Genomic DNA, 20,335 nt, shown 5'->3' with positions numbered 1-20,335 from the left:
TGTCTGTGTAGAGGTTGCATATTCTGCCTGTGACCGCGTGGGTTTCCTCCAGGTGCTCTGGTTTCCTCCCACATCCCAAAGAAGTGGAGGTTTGTAGGTTAATTGTCTGTTGTAAATTGTCCCTGGTGTTTAGGATGGAGCTGGTGTACAGGAATTGTTGGTTGGCATGGATTTAGGGCGGGGGTTCTGAAGGGCCTGTATCCACGCTGTACCTCTAAACTAAACTACATTTCCTTGTACAAATCATGCTGCTTGTCGATCCCTTATTCCCCTTCAGGCAAGAGAGCACACGAGGCAATACCTGCTCTGTAACTGGCATTTGGTTGGTTTTCTTGAAGTCTTTTAGTCCTGTTCATCTTAAATCAAGGTCATGGTTTACTAGAGGAACTGCACCTCATATTCCTTTTGTGCCTGGAGTGAAGAGAACTGTCTCATCCTGAACACAACCAAGACTAAAGAGATGGTGGTTAACTTAGGCAGGTCCAAGCTCCCCCTTCAGCCGGTCAACGCTGCAGGGGCTGACATTGAGGTGGTGCAGACATATAAATACCTTGGAGTGCACCTTGATAACAAACTGGACTGGTCTGTCAACTCTGACTCCCTCTACAAAAAAGGCCAGAGCAGACTCTTTTTCCTCAGAAGGCTCAAATCCTTCAATGTGTGTAATGATATGCTGCACATGTTTTACAACACTGTGGTTGCAAGTGTTATTTTCTACGCTGTTGTCTGCTGGGGCAACAGCATTAGTGCAAAAAACAACAAGAAGCTGGTCAAACTGGTTAAACGAGCTAGCTCAGTGCTGGAGGGGAGAGTAGACTCTGGGATGGATGTGCTTGAGAGGCGTATGAGGCACAAGGTGCAGGTCATCCTGAAAAACCCCGGGCGTCCCCTCCATGTAATTCTGGAGAGTCAAAAGAGCACTCGGAACAACGACCGGCTCCTCTCCCTGCCCTGTAGAACGGAGCGGTTCAGGAGGTCCTTCACCCCTGCAGCCATTAGATTTTATAATTCGGACCGCTAGGCTGTAGGGGGATACATTTTGCAATTTTTAATTTTTAATTGTTAATTATTGGTCTTTTTAAGTGTTTATTGCTCTCAGGTAGTGTCCACATTGTATTCTATGTATTTTCTGTCTGCGTTCGTTTTGAATCTGTGGGTTTGTTGGTTGGGGGCTTCTGGACATCTGAATTTCCCTGAGGGGATCAATAAAGTATTTATTATTATTATTATTATTATTATACTTCAACGTGTCCGTTAAACACTACAATCTCCAAATAAATTCCGAACTGAATAGACTTGGGGACATTATTTTTATTTTTTGCACTGTGATTATACGTATATGTGTGTGTGGAACACTCTGAGAAACCCCACGTAGTCACAGGGAGAACATACAAACCCCGTACAGACAGCACCCGTAGTCAGGATTGAAGCCGGGTTTCTGGTGCTGTAAGGCAGCAGCTCTACCGCTGTGCCACCGTGCTGCCCAAGCAGAAAGTTTACACTAAGCAATAGGCACGAGGAATGTGTTTAAGAAGGAACTGCAGATGCCGGAAAATCGAAGGTAGACAAAAATGCTGGAGAAACTCAGCGGGTGCAGCAGCATCTATGGAGCGAAGGAAATAGGCAATGTTGTCTATTTCCTTCGCTCCATGGATGCTGCTGCACCCGCTGAGTTTCTCCAGCATTTTTGTCTAGGCACGAGGAATGTGTTGATTTACCCTAGCATCGTACTCCAGCACGAAGGGAGGAATGTCAATCTGCTCTGGAGAAATCAGAGTAAACAACTGTGGGAGAGTCTCAACGTAGTGCACCTTGTCCTTCAAACCCGAGACCGAAAACGTTGTGAAGATCCACGTCATCATCTGGGTGAATAGGAACAGATGGGAAATAAAACATTCGTTTCAAAGCTCAAACATGTTTTCATTATATTCTAATGATAGTCATACAGTGTGGAAACAGGCCCTTTGGCCCAATTAGCCCATGCCGACCAACATGCCCCGTCTACACTAGTCCCACCTGCCTGCGTCTGGTCCATATCCCTCTATACCTGTCCTATCCAAATGTTTCTTAAACATTGCAATAGTAACTACCTCAACTACCTCCCCCGGTAGCTCGCTCCATACACCCACCACCCTTTGTGTAAAAATGGTACCCCTCAGGTTCCCTCCACCATCTACCTCATTGGTGACCTTCAAACTAACTTCGTAACTAACGTAAAGCGGAGAGTCTGATCCCGGCGGAGGAGAGCGTCCACTGCCCGCTGTGAGTCCCAAACGCACCGCCATCGCAACGCCCCGCAGCTCCAGCCCCTTCCCCTCTGGTCCCCCTCGCTGGCTCCTGCCCCCCTCCCCCGTGATACCCCCCTCTCCCCATGGCTCTTCCCCCGTCTTTTCTCCGAGCTCTCCACCCCCCCTTCCCACACGCCAGCGCGGCCATAGCTGCTGGTGCGTCCGGGCTGAGCCGAGGATCCGAGGCCTGGCTCTAAGGACGCCGACAGCTGATGCTCCTCCGGGGCACACAAGAAGGGAGAGGAGCAACAACCTCGAGATCCTGGGGATGTGAGGAGGGAGTGTGGGGGAGGAGAGGGGATAGAGGGAGAGGAGGGGAGTAGGGAAGGGAGAGGAGTTATAGAGGGAGTGACAGGGGGTAGGGAAAATGAGAGGTGAGGGAGGGATTGGGGTAGGTAGGAGGAGAGGGAAAAGAAGATTGGTCAAAGATAGCGGAGTCAGGGGATATGGGGAGAAGGCAGGAACGGGGTATTGATTGGGGATGAACAGCCATGGTCACATTGAATGCCTCGAAGGGCCAAATGGCCTACTCCTGCACCTATTGTCTATTGTCTAAGAGGGAGGAGGTGAGGAGGGAGAATGGGGAAGGAGGGGGGAGTGGGGGAGGCAGGGAGTGCAGAATAGAGGGAGTGGAGGGGGGGGGGGAGTAGAGGAGGGGGGGAGTGTGGGAGGCAGGGAGTGGGGAATAGAGGGAGAAGAGGGCAGTGGGGGAGGTGAGGAGGGATAGTGGGGGGGATAGGGGAGGTGAGGAGTGGGGAAAGAGGGATAGGAGGGGAGAGGAGTTATGAAGTGACTGAGGGAGGGAGTGACTGAGGGTAGGGGAAACGAGAGGGAGGGAGACGTGAGGGAGGGATTGGAGGAGGGGAGGAGGGGAGGAGGAGAGGTGAAAGAAGAGGGAGGGTGAAGAGGAGGGGGAGAGATTGCTAGATGTGAGGGGAAATGAGCCGCGCCTGTGAAGTTGGGGGCTAAGGGTGCGTGGTGGAATATTGCTTTGGGGGACCAAGCCTCCTGTGTGACAGAGACCCAACGGGTCCCACTTAGTCTAGTAACAAACACAACCTGCCCGAATTTGGCCCGTGTCCCTCTAAACCCTTTCCAAACTGGAAACCTAACTTTGATACCAACTGGAGAACCTGGAGGAAACTCATGCGATCACAGGGAGAACGTGCAAACTCCACAGAGATAGCACCTGAGTTCAGGATGGAACTTGGGCCTCTAGTGCTGTAAGGTAGCTTCTCTACCACCGCTTCACTGGGCCACCCTTGTAGCACTTGAGAAAGGACCAAGTAAAAGTGCATAAATCACGACTCTCTGGTGATTAAATATTCTTGCCACAAATTGTAGATAATATATAACAACATTAGTGGGTCAGTAAGGGCTGCAAAGAGGCAACAACATCCAGGCCACAAATATTGGTCAATGATCACCTCCAACGAGAGAGACACTAACGACTTAATTTTGACAAAGTGCTGTAGTAACACAGTGGTTCTGAATAAAATGGTTAATCAGCATCTACACTTTCTTGTTTAGTCGAGACACAGACACACAGACGCAGACACAGACACACACACACAATCAAGCCCTGGTCTCTGGCGCTGTGAGGATGCAGCTCTACCACTGTGCCACCGTGCTGCCCATGTATCTCCACTTAATTTTGACATTCAGAGATACAACCTCCTCGGGGACGGCTCTAAAGGGATATTCAACTGGGTGTTGTGCGACACTCTCTATCCCTGCTCCCCCTCGGTGAGTCCTCTTGCTCTGCGACCACGTTTTCATCCAGCCACATGAGTTTTACTGTTCGTATACCCTCAATGGACCATTGTGGGCTCTTTGGTCATCGGTGCCAGCTGTACCTTTTCACACCTCTAGTTTCCCTCTCTCCCTCACCCTCAGTCTGAAGAAGGGTCTCGACCTTTTCTCCAGAGATACTGCCTGACCTGATGAGCCTCATGCCCCGGTCCCACTTAGGAAACCTGAATGGAAACCTCTGGAGACTTTGCGCCCCACCTAAGGTTTCCCTGCGGTTCTCGGAGGTTCCCGGAGGTTTTTGTCAGTCTCCCTACCTGCTTCCACTACCTGCAACCTCCGGCAACCACCTGCAACCTCCGGGAACCGCACGGAAACCTTGGGTGAGGCGCAAAGTCTCCAGAGGTTTCCGTTCAGGCTTCACTCCAGCATTTTGTGCCTATCTTTAGCCTCCCAAGTGTCTTCACCACACAAATGGATCAGACGCTGGGTACCCAGAGGTGAGATTCACTTCCTAATGCCCCCAAATCCTGTCTATCACCTGCAAGGCAGATGTCAGGAGCCTGATGGAATAACTCCATTCAGCCAACTGAGTGCAATTTCCAACAGCTCAATGTCATCCAGAACAAGGCACCCTCCATCCATCCCCCACTCTAAATATGCAGACCCCCACTAACGCAGAAACCTTACTGCACTGTGTGCCATTTACAAGATGCACCATCGTTACACCACTGCAGATTATAGCACCCTACAAATCTACAACCCCCACCACCCAGATGGGCTAAAGCAACAGCTACATCAAAATCCCCCCACTTTCCAAGCCACACACCATCCTGACTTGGAAAAACACTGCCATGCCACTCCAAGTCTCAATCCTGCAACTCTTACCCGAGTAACTATGAGGAGCATAGACAGTCAGAACCTTTTTCCCAGGGTGGAAACGTCCAACACTAAAATCCAAACCTCCACAGTCTAAATCTCTAATGTCTAAGGACTAGAGGGCATAGATATAAGAGGGGGGGGGGGAGTTTAATGGAGATGTGTGGGTGGAGTTTAAAAACAGAATAGAGGGGGCCTGGGGTGGTGGTGGTGGTGGAGGCAAATACGATCGTGGCGTTTAAGAGGGTTTTGGATAAGCACATGGGAAGGGCAGGGAATAGAGGGATATGGATCCTGTACACGCAGAGGAGATCAGATGAACTTGGCATCATGTTCAGCACAGATATAGTGGACTGAAGGGCCCATTCCTGCGCTGTACCCATCTTTACCATCGGAGGACCTTCAGCAGAAGGACCATCGTGGTTCAAAGTGACACCTCACTATAACCTCCTCAAGGGCAGTTTAGGGAGTGAGGGAGCATGGGGCATATCCCTTGCTGGGCATGTTATTTACTGAACAATGCCATTAGTGTTTGAAGTGTTATGGTTCAACTATACCTAAATAAGAATACAGTTTGTCAATTATGCAATGTATATAAAATGATGGTATTGCTAAAAGTGACATATTATTTTATTTCTGCTGATTGTACAGCCTCAGTTTTCATACCTCTGAATTCTATCACTGGTATTCTCTAATGTATCCGTAATGCTGTATTCAGAGACACAGCCATCATTATCGGGGTCCCATGTCACCCACGATCTTGTTCCACTCCAGCCATCAGAAACGTGCTATAGGAGCCTGCACACTGACATCCAGGTTCAGGAGCAGCTTCTTCCCAACAACCATCAGGCTAATGAACATTATGAACTACAACTAAACCTCAAACTACAAACTGCTTCAACTGCCCAATGGACTTGGGCCATTGTTTTTATCTTTGCAGTATATTCTTTGTTTTTATATTTTGAACTTTCTTTTGTTCATAAGTTCAGGAGCAGAATTAGGCCATTCGGCCCATTAAGTCTATTCCACCATTCAATCATGGCTGATCTCTTGAATGTCAAAAAAACTAAGGAGCTGATCGTGGACTTTAGGGGGGCACAACATCCGAGGACGTACATGCCATTGAGGATAAATGGGAATACTGTGGATAGGGTGAGCTGCTTTAAATACCTGGTAGTCCACATCTCAGAGGATCTGACATGGACATCACACGCTGCCACACTCGTGAGTAAGGCAAGGCAGCGCCTTTACCATCTCAGACAGCTGAGGAAATTCAAAGTCTCTCTGAGGATCCTCCAGTGCTTCTACTCAGCGGCTGTAGAAAGCATCTTGTCCGGAAACATCACAATCTGGTTTGGGAACTGTTCTGCCCAGGACAAGAAGGCACTGCAGAGAGTAGTGTGTTCGGCCGAATGCACTATGGGAACTACACTCGCCCCTCTGCAGGAACTATACATCAGAAGGTGCAGATCCAGAGCCAGCAACATTATGGGGGACCCCTACCACCCCAGCAACGGACTGTTCCAGCTGTTACGGTCAGGCAAACGCCTCTGCTGTCACGCTGTGAAAACAGAGAGGATGAGACGGAGTTTCTTCCCAGAGGCCATTGGGACTGTAAACTCTCATCTCACCAGGGACTAACTTACTGTACCACTTTACTGTTGTGTTGTGTCTTTTTAAAATTGCTGCTTTTTTCTCACAATATGTAATTACATTTCTGTTCTATCCTGTTTTGTAGGTTTTTTTGCACAATCCGCGAGCATTGCCACTTTTCATTTCACTGCACATCTCGTATGTGTATGTGACAAATAAACTTGATTTGACTTGATCTATCTCTCCCTTTCAACTGCATTCTCCTGCATTCTCAAAAATCTATCTACCTCTGCCATAAAAATATCCAATGACTTGGCCTCCACAGCCTTCTGTGGCAATGAATTCCACAGATTCACCACCCTTTAACTAAATACATTTCTCCTCATCTCCTTCCTAAAGGAACGTCCTTTAATTCTGAGGCTATGACCTCTGTTCCTGGCCTCTCCTACTAGTGGAAACATCCTCTCCACATCCACTCTATCCATATTTATTATATGGCATTGACAGAGTACAAAGCTGTTATGCTGCTGTAAGTAATAATTTCACTGCTTTGTTTTGGAACATACAAAACACTCTTGATACTTGTCTCTATCACATAAAACTCATACCTTGGACCGAAATGTTGGATGGACAAAGTAAAACGCCTTCATATTTCTTTTGTACCTGAAGAAAGCAAAAAAAAAACATATTTTATTTACAGAAACTTCCATGTGATCATCTAATGTCACTTTCTTATGCAGGCGGCCTTGTTCAATGTATGAGGAAATGGACCACAATCGAGCCTTCTCCACACACACACAAAAATAATAATTCCTCTCCACCAATATTAATAATGCAACCTAGGTCTGTTTCTTATATAAAACATCCTCCAAATATAAAAACTGATCCTGTTGCACTATTTTGGAAAAAGAGCATAGAAAATGTTTTTGATATCCTGGACAAACTCTGTGTGGAGATTGCCGTTATCGCATTACTGATTGCAGGAGCTGGCAGGATACAAATATGCACTCGTGTTCCCTTTATTACTGAAATGACTACACTTCAACAATATTTTAATAGCAGCAAACAGTTTTGGATACTCCAAATAGGACTTGCCAACGTGTTTTGTGCTGGAAGGAACTGCAGTTGCTGGTTTATACCAAAGATAGACACAAAGTGCTGGAGTGGCTCAGTGGGCCAGGCAGCATCTCCAGAACATGGATGTTTCAGCTCGAGACCCTTCTTCAGACCGAAACTCAAGAGTCAAGTCAAGAATGTTTTATTGTCATATGTCCCGGATAGAACAATGAAATTCTTACTTGCTGCAGCACAACAGAAGATGTAAACATAGTACACTGTATACAATATGATAAATGAGGAAACAAAGGCTCAGTGTATACACACACACACATACTCACAAGTACACACAAACACACACATATATCGATATTATATATGTATATATATATATATATATATATGACACATACATATATTTATACACACAGACACACACACACACATATGTACACACAAAAAACAATAGTAGTGTAATCATAATAATAATAGTCTATTGAAGTTCAGAGCTTATTTGAGGTTGGAGTGTTTAATAGCCTGATGGCTGTAGGGAAGAAGCTGTTCCTGAACATTGCAGTTTTCAGGCTCCTGTACCTTCTTCCCGGTGGCAGAGGTGAAAAGAGTGTGTGGCCAGGATGTCGTGGGTCTCTGATGATGCTGGCTGCCTTTTAGAGGCAGCGACTCTGATAAATCCCTTCGATGGTGGGGTCAGAGGTGATGATGGACTGGGCAGTGGTCACAACTTTCTGTAGTCTTTTCCGCTCCTGGACGTTCAAGTTGCTGAACCAGGGCACGATGCAACCAGTCAAAATGCTCTCTATCTACTGTACACCTGTAGAAGTTCAAGAGAATCCTCTCTGACATACCAAATCTCCATAGTCTAAGCAGGAATCTAATCACTTCCTTTATAATTGCATCAGTGTGTTGAGTCCAGGAAATATTTTCGGAAATATGCACGCTCAGGAATGTGAAGTTTTTGACTCTCTCCACCATCGTCTCGTTGATATAAACAGGATTGTGGGTCCTCATCTTTCCTCTTCCAAAGTCCACAATCAGTTCATTGGTTTTACTGATATTGAGAGCCAGGTTATTGTGCTGGCACCATTTGGTCAATCTCACTTCTATACTCTGACAATTCACCATCCGTAATTCGTCCCACAACGGCGTTGTCATCAGCGAACTTGAAGATGGAGTTCTCACTGTGTCCGGCTACACAGTCATGAGTATAGAGTGAGTAGAGCAGGGGGCTGAGCACGCAGCCTTGAGGTACTGATTGTTAATGAGGAAGAAGTGATTGTTAATGAGGAAGAAGTATTTCTGCCAATTCAGACTGTGGTCTGTGGATGAGGAAGTCTAGGATCCAATGTCCAACCGCTACTGGTAGCACGTTCTTGGATAAGGCTACCTGCGGTGTCAACACTGCTACTTTAGCTCCTGCTACTTCCATACCCATGGCCTCACAAGCCACAACTCCTCACACCGGTACTGTTCTTATCTCTAGCCTCTGTTCCAACCATCTACCTATCAAACCCCCCCCCCCCCCCTCACCTTCATTTTACTTAAGGTCAGCTTACTACCTGCCACACCTTGCCCTGCCTCTCCCCTCATCGTTTTCTTCTCCCCTCCCCTTACCCCTCACACCATCAGTCTGAAGAAGGGTCCCTTTTTCTGGCATGTGTAATGGTATCTTTACGGCCTTTCAATCTGTATAGTCCACTCTCATTGATCACATCTCAGATGATGATTTCAGTGTTTTGTGAAATATTAAAAGCAGAGACTGGTTTCAATCAAGTCAGATTCATCTATATGATTACCACTAATCTGAAGAATAGTCCCGAGCTGCAACGTCATCTATCCATGTTCTCCAGAGATGCTGCCTGACCCGCTGAGTTACTCCAGCACTCTGTGAAACGTCACCTATCCATGTTCTCCACAGATGCTGCCTGACCTGCTGAGTTACTCCAGCACTCTGTGAAACGTCACCTATCCATGTTCTCCAGAGATGCTGCCTGACCCGCTGAGTTACTCCAGCACTCTGTGAAACGTCACCTATCCATATTTTCCACAGATACTGCCTGACCTGCTGAGTTACTCCAGCACTCCGTGTCCTTCTGCAGTGTCAGCAACTTTACGTTGAACTTGAATCGGATCTTACTGTGTGATAACTTTGATTAAGCGAATGAGGTGAATGTGCAAAGATGACTTACTTCACATCAACGACGTCATACAGCTTTTTCAGGAATTCTGAGTCGGGATGATTGTAGTCACTGGTTAGTGTATGAAAGTACACCATGACAAACTCCCTCATGGCAATGTGGTCCATGATGTGGATGAAATATAGGAGAGCCTGAAGAAAATTAATACTTTCATTAACCACAGTCTCATTTTCAATCACATTTATTTTCCATTGGTTTAGATTTATTATTGTCACGTGTGCAGAGGTACAGTCAAAGACTACGTTTTGCGTGCTAGCCAAACAGATCAGATATACTATACATCAATACAATCAAATCAAATTCAAGTACAATCGGTAGAGCAACGGGGAAGATACAGAGTGCAGAATATAGTTCTCAGCATTGTAGAGCATCAGGACTTTCATATGAAGAAAGAATGGATAGACTCGGCTTGTACTCGCTAGAATTTAGAAGATTGAGGGGGGATCTTATAGAAACTTACAAAATTCTTAAGCGATTGGACAGGCTAGATGCAGGAAGATTGTTCCCGATGTTGGGGAAGTCAAGAACAAGGGGTCACAGTTTAAGGATAAGGGGGAAATCTTTTAGGACCGAGATGAGAAAAACATTTTTCACACAGAGAGTGGTGAATCTCTGGAATTTTCTGCCACAGAAGGTAGTTGAGGCCAGTTCATTGGCTATATTTAAGAGGGAGTTAGATGTGGCCCTTGTGGCTAAAGGGATCAGGGGGTATGGAGAGAAGGCAGGTACAGGATACTGAGTTGGATGATCAGCCATGATCATATTGAATGGCGGCGCAGGCTCGTAGGGCCGAATGGCCTACTCCTGCACCTATTTTCTATGTTTCTATCAGTTCCCGAGACAAAGTCCAATGTCCACAATGGGGTAGAGATGAATCGGACAGTACCCTAGCTTATGAAAAGACCGTTCAGAAGCCAGATAACAGAGGGGAAGAAGCTGTTCCGGAGTCTGGTGGTGCGTGCTTTCAAGCTTCTGTACCTTCTGCTAGCTAGGGATGGGACATGTTTTTGATTATGTTGGCTACTTGTACTGAGGCAATGTGAAGTGTAGGTGGACACTTGTGTGAGAGGTTTGGTCTGTGTGATGGACTGGGCATTCTGCAATTTCTAGCAGCCTTGGGCAAAGGTGTTCCCACACTATGCTGTGATGCACCCTGACAATATGCTTTCTACAATGCATCTGTAGAAAGTCCTGCTTCCCAGGATAGAGTATACACCATTTCCTTTTATTCTATTCACAGTAGCAAACTTCAACGCACAGCACAGTGGCGCAACTGGTAGAGTTGCTGCCCCACAGCACTAGACCCGGATCAACCCTGACCTTGGGTGCTGTCTGTGTGGAGTTTGCACGTTCTCCCTATGACGGCAGGGGTTACTTCCGGGTTTCATCCCAGATCCCAAAGACGTGCGGGTTTGTTGGTTACCTGGCCTCATGTAAATTGCCCCTAGCATGAAATGGGATGACATAGAACTAGTGTGAACGGGTGATGGATGGCCAGCGTGGACTTGGTGGGCCATGGGTCTGCATCCATGCTGTGTCTAGTTTAGTTTAGTTTAGTGATTACATCGTGGAAACAGGGCCTTCTGGTGCCGACCGGCGATTGCCCTTACACTAGTTCTATCCTACACACTAGGGACAATTTACAAAAGCCAACTCAGCTACAAACCAACACATCTTTGAAATGTGGGAGGAAACCGGAGCACCCTGGAAAAAACATATGCGGTCACAGGGGGAACATACACACTCCGTACAGACATCATCCGTAGTCATAATTGAACCCGGGTCACTGAAGCTGCAGGGCAGCAATTCTGTGGCTGCGCCACTGTGTCTTTCAATCAGTTAAACAAAATGGAGTCACATTTAATGATTTCACTAATGACTAATGTCAGCCACTCGACCAGGAGGCCTGTGTTATAACACATATTTTCAAACTATACATACAGTAGATGTGTGGCAACATGGTGCAGAGGTAGAATTGCTGCCTTACAGAGCCAGAGGCCCAGGTTCCATCCTGACTACGGATGCTTTCTGTACAGCGTTTGTACATTCTCCACGTGGATATTCCCCGGATGCTCCAGTTTCCACCCACACTCCAAAGACGTACAGGTTTGTAGGTTAATTGGCTTTGGTAAAATTGTAAATTGTCCCAAGTGTGCGGGATGGTGTTAGTAGTACGGGGTGATCGCTGGTCAGAACGGACTCGGTGGGCAGAAAGGCCTCTTTCCACATTGTATCTTTAAACTAAACTAAAATACAAAACTAGAGATCTCTGGATTGAGAAGTCGCCAGAATTTAACAATTGAAGATCTTTAAATTCTGTACTCCTCAATTATCTGTATTCACTGAGTTACAGGTAAGTTGCTTATGTTGTATAATAATTGACTTCTTTGTAAGTAAAAAAGCACACTTAGAGGTGACACACTTCTGAAAGTGAAAATGACCCTCTAGGTATTTTTAGTTAATATTTCAGCACATTTTCCAGATGTAGAACACCTTCAACACAAGGTCTGAGAGTCAGATAACTCAAGTCTAGAAATAATATGCAGTAATGCGAGAGTCATGGGAGTGTATTGGGATTATGTGGTAATGAGAGTCTAAGACTAAAGGGCACAGCCTCAGAATAAAAGGACGTACCTTTAGAATGGAAATGCGGAGGAATTTCTTTAGCCAGAGGGTGATAAATCTGTGGAATTCATACATGGCTGTGGAGGCCAAGTCATTGGGTATTTTTAAGGCAGAGATCGATAGATTCTTGATTATAAAGGGCATCAAAGGTTACGGGGATAAGGGAGGAGAATGTTGAGATCGAATGGCGGAGCAGACTCGATGGGCCGAATGACCTAATTCTGCTCCTATGTCTTATGGTCTTATTTGTAATGGCACGCAATTAACATGTTTTTTTCAACTCTTCCTGCAAAACTTTCTCCTTTAAAGTGTCTTTTCTGAGAGCTCAAATGAACTCTATCCACTTCCTGTAGGATTCTGCTGCTAATTAGGTTTTAACTACCAAACTACAAAGTGCTGGAGTAGGTCAGGCAGCATCTGTGCAGGGAATGGATAAGCAACGTTTTGCGTTGGAATTAGACTGAAGAAGGATCCCAACCTGAAACGCCAGCTATCCATTCCCTCCACAGACGCTGTGAAACGCCAGCTATCCATTCCCTCCACTGCCTGAGCCACAGAGTTACTCCAGCACCTTGTTTCTTTCCTCAGCTCCATCATTGCCCAACGCTTTCTTGCTGTAATACTGCAGCTCACCTCCAGCTAACTTTAGGGTGGCGCGTTTGCACAGCAGTAGAGTTGCTGCCTTACAGCGAATGCAGCGCCCGGAGACCCGGGTTCGAACCCGACTACGGGTGCTGTCTGTACAGAGTTTGTACGTTCTCCCCGTGACCTGCGTGGGTTTTCCCCCGAGATCTTCGGTTTCCTCCCACACTCCAAAGACGTGCAGGGGTTTGTAGGTTAATTGGCTTGGTAAATGTAAATATTTTCCCTAGAGTGTGTAGGATAGTGTTAATGTGCGGGGATCGCTGGTCGGTGCGGAGGGTCCTGTTTCCGCACTGCATCTCTAAAATAAACTTCCCAAAAGAGTTAAGAGTCATCCTTTTATATCCTTCTATTAGGTCATCCCTCAACCTCGAACAAAGGCATTCCACTGTATTTAAATGTGGGGAAGAGTCCCAACCTGAAACATCACCTGCCCATGTTCTAAGCTTTAATTCCCACTGATGTAGACTTCACTTAGGTAAGGTGTTGCATCTTGGGATGTCTAACATTGGCAGGACCTACACAGTGAATGGTGGGCCTCTGGGGAGTGTTGTAGAACTGAGGGATCTAGGAGTGCAGGTGCATGGTTTCTTGAAGGTCGAGTCGCAGGTAGATAAGGTGGTCAAAAAGGCCATTGGCACATAAGCTTTCATCAGTCAGAGTATTGAGAATAGAGGTTGGGAGGTCATGTTGCATGTTGTATAAGACGTTGGTGAGACCGCATTTGGAATATTGTGTTCAGTTCTGGGCACCATGTTATAGGAAAGATATTGTCAAGCTTGAAAGAGTTTAGAGAAGATTTGTGAGGATGTTGCCAGGACTAGAGGGTGTGAGCTATTGGGAGAGGTTGAGTAGGCTGGGTCTCTATTCCATGGAGCGCAGGAGGATGAGGGGTGATCTTATTGAGGTGTAGGAGAGGAGTAGATCTGGTTGATACAGACTCTTGCCCAGAGTAGGTGAATCGAGGACCAGAGGACATAGGTTTAAGGTCAAGAGAAAAAGATTTACTAGGAATCTGAGGAGTAATATTTTCACACAAAAGGTGGTGGGTGTATGGATGGAATGAGCTGCCAGAGGAGGTAGTTGTGGCTGGGACTATCACAATGTTTAAGTAACAGTTAGACAGGTACATGGATAGGACAGGTTTGGAGGGATATGGACTAAGCGCAGGCAAGTGGGACTAGTGGAGCTGGGACATGTTGGCCGGTGTGGGCAAGTTGGGCCAAAGAGCCTGTTTCCACACTGTATCACTCTCTGACTCTAAACACATATGCAACTTCCTGCTTGCCCATTTAGAGCCATACAATACAATACAATACAATTTATTTGTTGTCATTTGAACCTCGAAATTTGGTTTCTGCAGTCATACACACATGGAAAAGAACCAAGACACAACACAAACATCCATCACAGCGCATCTCCTCCTCGCTGTGATGGAAGGCAAAGACTTATCTCTCCCCTGCACTCCTCATTCTCCTCCCGATGTCAGAGTCAAAGCCCCCGGCGGGCGATGGTAAGTGTCCCGCGGTCATTAAAGCCGCGCCGAGCGATGCAAGGCCACGCTCCGGGTCTTGGTGTTGGAGCCCCCGGTGGGCGCTAGCAAGTCCCACAGCCATTCAAAGCCGCGCCGGGCATGATGTAAGGCCCCGCTCCAGTCATACAGCAAGGAAACAGGCCCTTTGGCCCAACTTGCCCACACCGACCAACATGCCCCATCTACACTCGGACCAAGTGCCTATGTTAGGCCCATTTCCCTCTAAACCTACCCTGTCCATGTACCTGTCTAAATGTTTCTTAAATGTATCGATAGTACCTGCCTCAACTACCTCCTGTGGCAGCTTGATCAATAAACCCGCCACCATTTGTGTAAAAAAGTTACCCCTCAGGTTCCTATTAAATCTTTCCCCCCTCACTGTAAACCCTTGTCCTCTGGTTCGCAATTTCCCCTACTCTGGACAAGAGACTCTGTGTGTTTACCCGATCTATACCTCTCATGATTTTGTACATCTCTGTAAGATGCATTTTGGAAAAAAAAAGAAAACCTTTAAGTCATTGATAATTCAGATTCTTTTTTGCAGAGATATTGAATAATAGCTTCACACAATAAAGAAAGGAACTAGTGTTGAAATGTGTTCATCTATGTCCTAATATTGTAAGAGAGCTGCAAATGTCCTAATATTGCAAACATTGCTATTCTGAAGGACGGCCAACATGACTTTATCACCTCCTCCATCCACTACATTCAGGGACCCCGATAACGGCAGAATGTCACCTCCTGATGGGCTGTGGCCGCGGTCATGCCCGACAATAGGCCTGGCTCGTTGCTGCGGTAACGAGAACTAGCCTGGATAGGTTGCCGCCGAGCCCGGCCTCTGCTCACCTCGTGCACTGGAGAGGAGGGAGTCAGGTCGAGGGCCGGTAAGCGGACCAGTGGCAGGTAGCAGTGCAGGGCCTCGATGGTGGACAGGGCCACTGAAGGCCCTGCAGAAGCGAACCACGGCTGTAACCCAACCGCAGGAGAGGGGAATGGGAGCGGGGGTCGAATGACCAAATTGGAGGCTGCATTGGCCTTTGTGGCCAGCTGGGGCTGTACAATGGCAGCAAAATGGCACCTCTTGCATATGGACTCAGTGGCTGTTCTGTGCATATTACTAACCAGGGCCATTGTGCTGATGTACGGGGACAGTCCTGCTGAGCTGTATGCATTACACTGGAACTGGTACATGTGACAATAAAGAAAGCATTGAGTTTAATGCAAACCTTACCTTATCAGGGTCTATTAGTGGTACAGGAATGTTCCTTCCCACTATCACCACTACTATATGGCCACTTTTATCATATCCTGCAACAAACACACATCACTATTATATTAAATGGAGAGCAAGCTACAAGGTGGTTACAGAAAAATATCCTACTTGTAGAACAAAACTTAAATATAGAACAATACTTAAAGAAATCAAATTTTAAACAGTAAAATGTGAAGAAATAGAAATTATTCTTTAATAAGTTTAGAAAACACTTTAATATCTTATGTGGAAAACCATTCCTCAAAGCATTCTAAACCTTGTAAATTAGCGTGTTCCACTTTATGAATTTGGATTATTTGGAATATATTTTCAACAATAGTTGAAATGGGAAGCTCCATAAAATTTGACTGCTTATAATCAGAGTCATAGAGCTGTACAGCACGGAAACAGGCCCTTCGGCCCAACTGGTCCATGACCAAGTCCCATATGCCTATATTTGGCACATATTCCCCCAAATCCTTCAATATCCATCTGTCCAAATTAATTATAAATGTCATAATTATTTCCGCTTCTCTACGATACGATACGAACGACCCTCTGAGTGAAAAAGGTGCCCACAAGTCCCTCTTGAATCTCTCCTCTCCCACTTTAAGCTGATGTCCTCTTGTTTTTTAATTCTCTTTTCTGTGTTTCATTTTACACATGCCTCTCATGATCTTGTACACTTTAATAAGGTCAGCCCTCAGCCTCCTATGCTCAAAAGAAAAACATCTTAGCCTATCCAACCTCTCCCCATAAGACACGCCTACAAATCCAGGTAACATTCTGGTAAATCTCTCCTGCACTGTTTCCAAATAAATCCTTGCCAAAAATACTCCCCCCGCCCCCCCCCCACCCCTCCCCCCCAATAGTGTTAAGTGACCAGCTAATCTCAAAATTCTACATAAATAATGAATTACCAAACCATAATTCAGTTGGAGGTGAAGAAATTTGAACGAGAACAAATAGTAGAGTTGCTGCCTTACAGCACCAGAGACACAGGTTTGATCCTGACTATGGGTGCTGTCTGTACAGAGTTTGTACGTTCTCTCCGTGACCACAGGGGTTTTGTCCAGGAGCTCCGGTTTCCTCCAACACTCCAAAGACGTGCAGGCTTGTAAGTTAATTGGCTTCAGTACAATTGTAAACTGTTCCTAGAGTGTAGGATAGAACCAGCAAAGGGTGGATTGCTGGTCACCACGGACTCGGTGTATTGAAGGACATGTTTTCAAGCTGTATCTCTAAAATCTAAAAGTATAATTTGCCTTTATGTTTATGTTTTAACTGGACTAATAATATTTGAGGGGAAAAACAGGGCTGGATAGAGTGGATGTGGAGAGGATGTTTCCACAAATGGGAGAGTCTAGGACCAGAGGCCACAGCCTCAGAATAAAAGGACGTACCTTTAGAAAGGAGATGAGAAGGAATTTCTTTAGTCAGGCAGTGGTGACTCTGTGGAATTCATTGCCAGACAGCTGTGGAGGACGTCAATGGATATTTTTAAGGTAGAGATTGTGGATTAGTACGGATGTCAGGAGTTTTCCGGAGAAGGCAGGAGAATGGGGTTGAGAGGGAGAGATAGATCAGCTATGATTGAATGGCAAAATAGACTAGATGTGCCGAATGCCTAATTCTGCTCCTAGAACTTATGAACAATATCCCAAGCACAGATCCTGGCACATGAGAACCACTGGTGGTTTGTTGGAAGATATAATTTGCAAACATTATGGCTTTTACTTGCTTAAAGTCGTAAGTCAGTAACTCACCAGTCTGGTATAAAGCTTTCAATGAAGCGACATCAGAAAGATCAGCTGCTCTGGCTCTGCATAGCCAGCGGTTGTAGCTAGGAGACAACAAAGAATCATTGTGTGAAAAACATGTAACAAGGTAAATCAGTGCAAGACGTTAAGGTGGGGAATTGTGTCTTTGATTGCCAGTTCTAACTGCATGTTTAAACAACATGTACCAGTTTAGTTTCTGATCCAGCGAGGAAACAGGCCCTTCGGCCCAGCAAGTCCGCACCGACCAGCGATCCCTCCACACTAACACTATCCCACACAATCTAGGGACAATTTACAATTTTACCAGGCCAATTAATCTACGAACCTGTATGTCTTTGGAGTGTGGGAGGAAACCGAAGATCTCGGAGGAAACCCACGCAGGTCCCGGGGAGAACGTAAATCTCCGTACAGACAGCACCTGTAGTCAGGATCAAACCCGGGTACCTGGTGCTGCAAGGCAGCAACTCTATTGCTATGCCACCATGCCGCCCATACTTATTGTACTCATCTCCATATATATAGCTTCTCTGAAGTTAGTGAAACAAAATGCATCAAGACAAATTGCCAGTTTTCTCTCATGCCATTAGAATTGATAATGAAAGACAATATATCCAGCATAATTAGATAATTTTAGAGATGTATTAAATCATAAAGGGAATTGAGAGGGTGAATGAGCAAAATCGTTTTACCGATAGTAGGGAAATCCAAGATCCAGATTTAAGGTGAGAGGGGAAAGATTTCAGGTGCCTGAGGGGCAACGTTTTAATGCAGAGAGTGGTTGGTATATGGAACGACCTGCCAGAGGAGGTTGTCGAGGCAGATGTTATAACAGCATTTAAAAGATATTTGGACAGGTACATGCGGAATGGTTTAGGGGGACATGGAACAAAAATGGGCGAATGAGACTAACAGATGATCCACCTTGGTCGGCATGGACGCGTTGGGTAAAGGGCCTGTTTCTGTGCTGTGTGATCCAATGATATTGTAATGTGGATTTAGGAATTTCAGGTAGCTGCAGAATGCAGTATAAATTAAAGGTATCGAATATACATTAAGAATACGTTTAATGACTGATTCATCAAAATAGCATCACAAAGACAAATATATTGTGGGAAACTAAACTGTTGACTTGGCTTAGGTTGGTTCAACCCTTCAATTGCCGTGATAAGCTCTAAATCACAGCAATAAGTTTGATTTTTCTCCACAACACAAAAGGTTCCAAACAGAGAATAAAACAGCAGCCGTAAGAAACACCAAAAGAGAGCCCACATGTTTATTAAAGGACACACTAACGCTGGTTGCCAAAACGGGGATGTTTTCATATGCAGCATTATACATAGCACATTTTTAAGCACAGGGATCTGAATTTAGTTTTTTTTTTAAGAATGGAAACAGGCCCTTCGGCCCACCAAATCCACGCCGACCACCGATTACCCATGCACACTCGTTCTCTGTACCCCACTTTCTCCTCAACTTCCTATACCATCGTTTCTCAACCGGGGTTCCCCAGATCACTAGGGTTCCGCGAAAGGTCGCTAGGAGTTCCGAGAAATAGTGATAAATAGGCTAATCATATGCAAACGCATTTTTGAGTCATTTTGTGTTTAATTTCATATTCGTAATTTTATTATACACGTACGGCATATAAAGTCTTCAGCCTGTTATATCATTTTAAAGTATAATAATGATAGGGAATATATTTAGCGACATCTATAAGGCGCCAGTGTGAAACAGCCTTTAGTGGTCAGTGGACGGGAGCTGTACATGAAGGATTTGTGTATCATCAAGTGACTCACGCATGCACAGTCTCCGTCAGTCCTGTCTGTGCTTCTTGCCGTGCAGGTACAGTCCCTCATTCACCCACGTTATTTAGTCATTTTTACCCATCATTTAGGGATTTTAAATTAATTTAAAAAATGTAAGTATGTTTATGTTCATTTTTGTTAGTTTATCAAAAGTTTATTGATATATGTTTTTGTTAGTTTATGAAAAATGTGTGTGCTGTTTTCTCTCACTTTCTCTCTCTCTCCTCCAAGGTTAGTTCTTCTGTTTGCCTTTATTTCAGTTTTTTTTGCATCGTCAATAAACGAGAAAAACATGTTATTTTTTGCTTAAACCAGTTATCAGAAAAATATATTATGTTTGCCTTATGAACTTTAAGTTTATGAAAGAGAAAGAAAGAGATTAATAAAGATATATAATAATTTTTATGGAGGGGTTCCCTGAGACATGAAAATTATTTCAAGGGTTCAAGGGTTCAACAAGGTTGAGGAACACTGCCCTATACACTAGGGACAGTTTACAGAGGCCGATTAACCTACAGACCCGCACCTTTTTGGGATGCGGGAGGAAACGGAGCAGCCGGAAGAAACCCACGTGGTCACAGGGAGAACGTGCAAACTCCACACAGACTGCACTCTAGGTGTGAATCGAACCTGGGTCTCTGGTGCTATGAGGTGGCAGCTCTACCCGCTGCGCAACTCTGCTGTAAATCAATGGAAACTTGTTTGATAATTACTTTTAATGGGGCGACTTAACCATGTAGGAGCATAGAATTACTCTGGCATCTTTTCATGAGTACAATGAATTGTGTGTATGTTCAAATAAAACATTGTGTATGTGTTTTTGTACACTGTTATACGTGTATATATAGTGTGGATATATTATATGTATATAACATGATATACACACACACACATACATAATGTTATATATACACA

At 45.3% G+C, this 20,335-nt stretch overlaps 1 protein-coding gene across 1 annotated transcript in view; it reads right to left on the bottom strand.

Moving 5' to 3' along the window:
- The window catches only part of gdap2 (ganglioside induced differentiation associated protein 2), a 67,165-nt gene that overhangs the window by 5,890 nt on the left and 40,940 nt on the right, over positions 1 to 20,335 (bottom strand). Inside the window, exons 9-13 of the mRNA XM_033033470.1 lie at positions 17,601 to 17,677; positions 15,814 to 15,890; positions 9,773 to 9,912; positions 7,118 to 7,172; positions 1,719 to 1,862 (exon numbers count right to left, since the gene is read on the bottom strand). Coding sequence (XP_032889361.1) covers positions 1,719 to 1,862; positions 7,118 to 7,172; positions 9,773 to 9,912; positions 15,814 to 15,890; positions 17,601 to 17,677 — 493 coding nt within the window. The remainder of the gene's footprint in view (positions 1 to 1,718; positions 1,863 to 7,117; positions 7,173 to 9,772; positions 9,913 to 15,813; positions 15,891 to 17,600; positions 17,678 to 20,335) is intronic.

This window comes from Amblyraja radiata, chromosome 14 (assembly GCF_010909765.2).
Source record: "Amblyraja radiata isolate CabotCenter1 chromosome 14, sAmbRad1.1.pri, whole genome shotgun sequence".
NCBI lineage: Eukaryota > Metazoa > Chordata > Chondrichthyes > Rajiformes > Rajidae > Amblyraja > Amblyraja radiata.
Note: the sequence above shows the minus strand (reverse complement) of the source record. Positions and strands in the feature narration are given on the sequence as shown.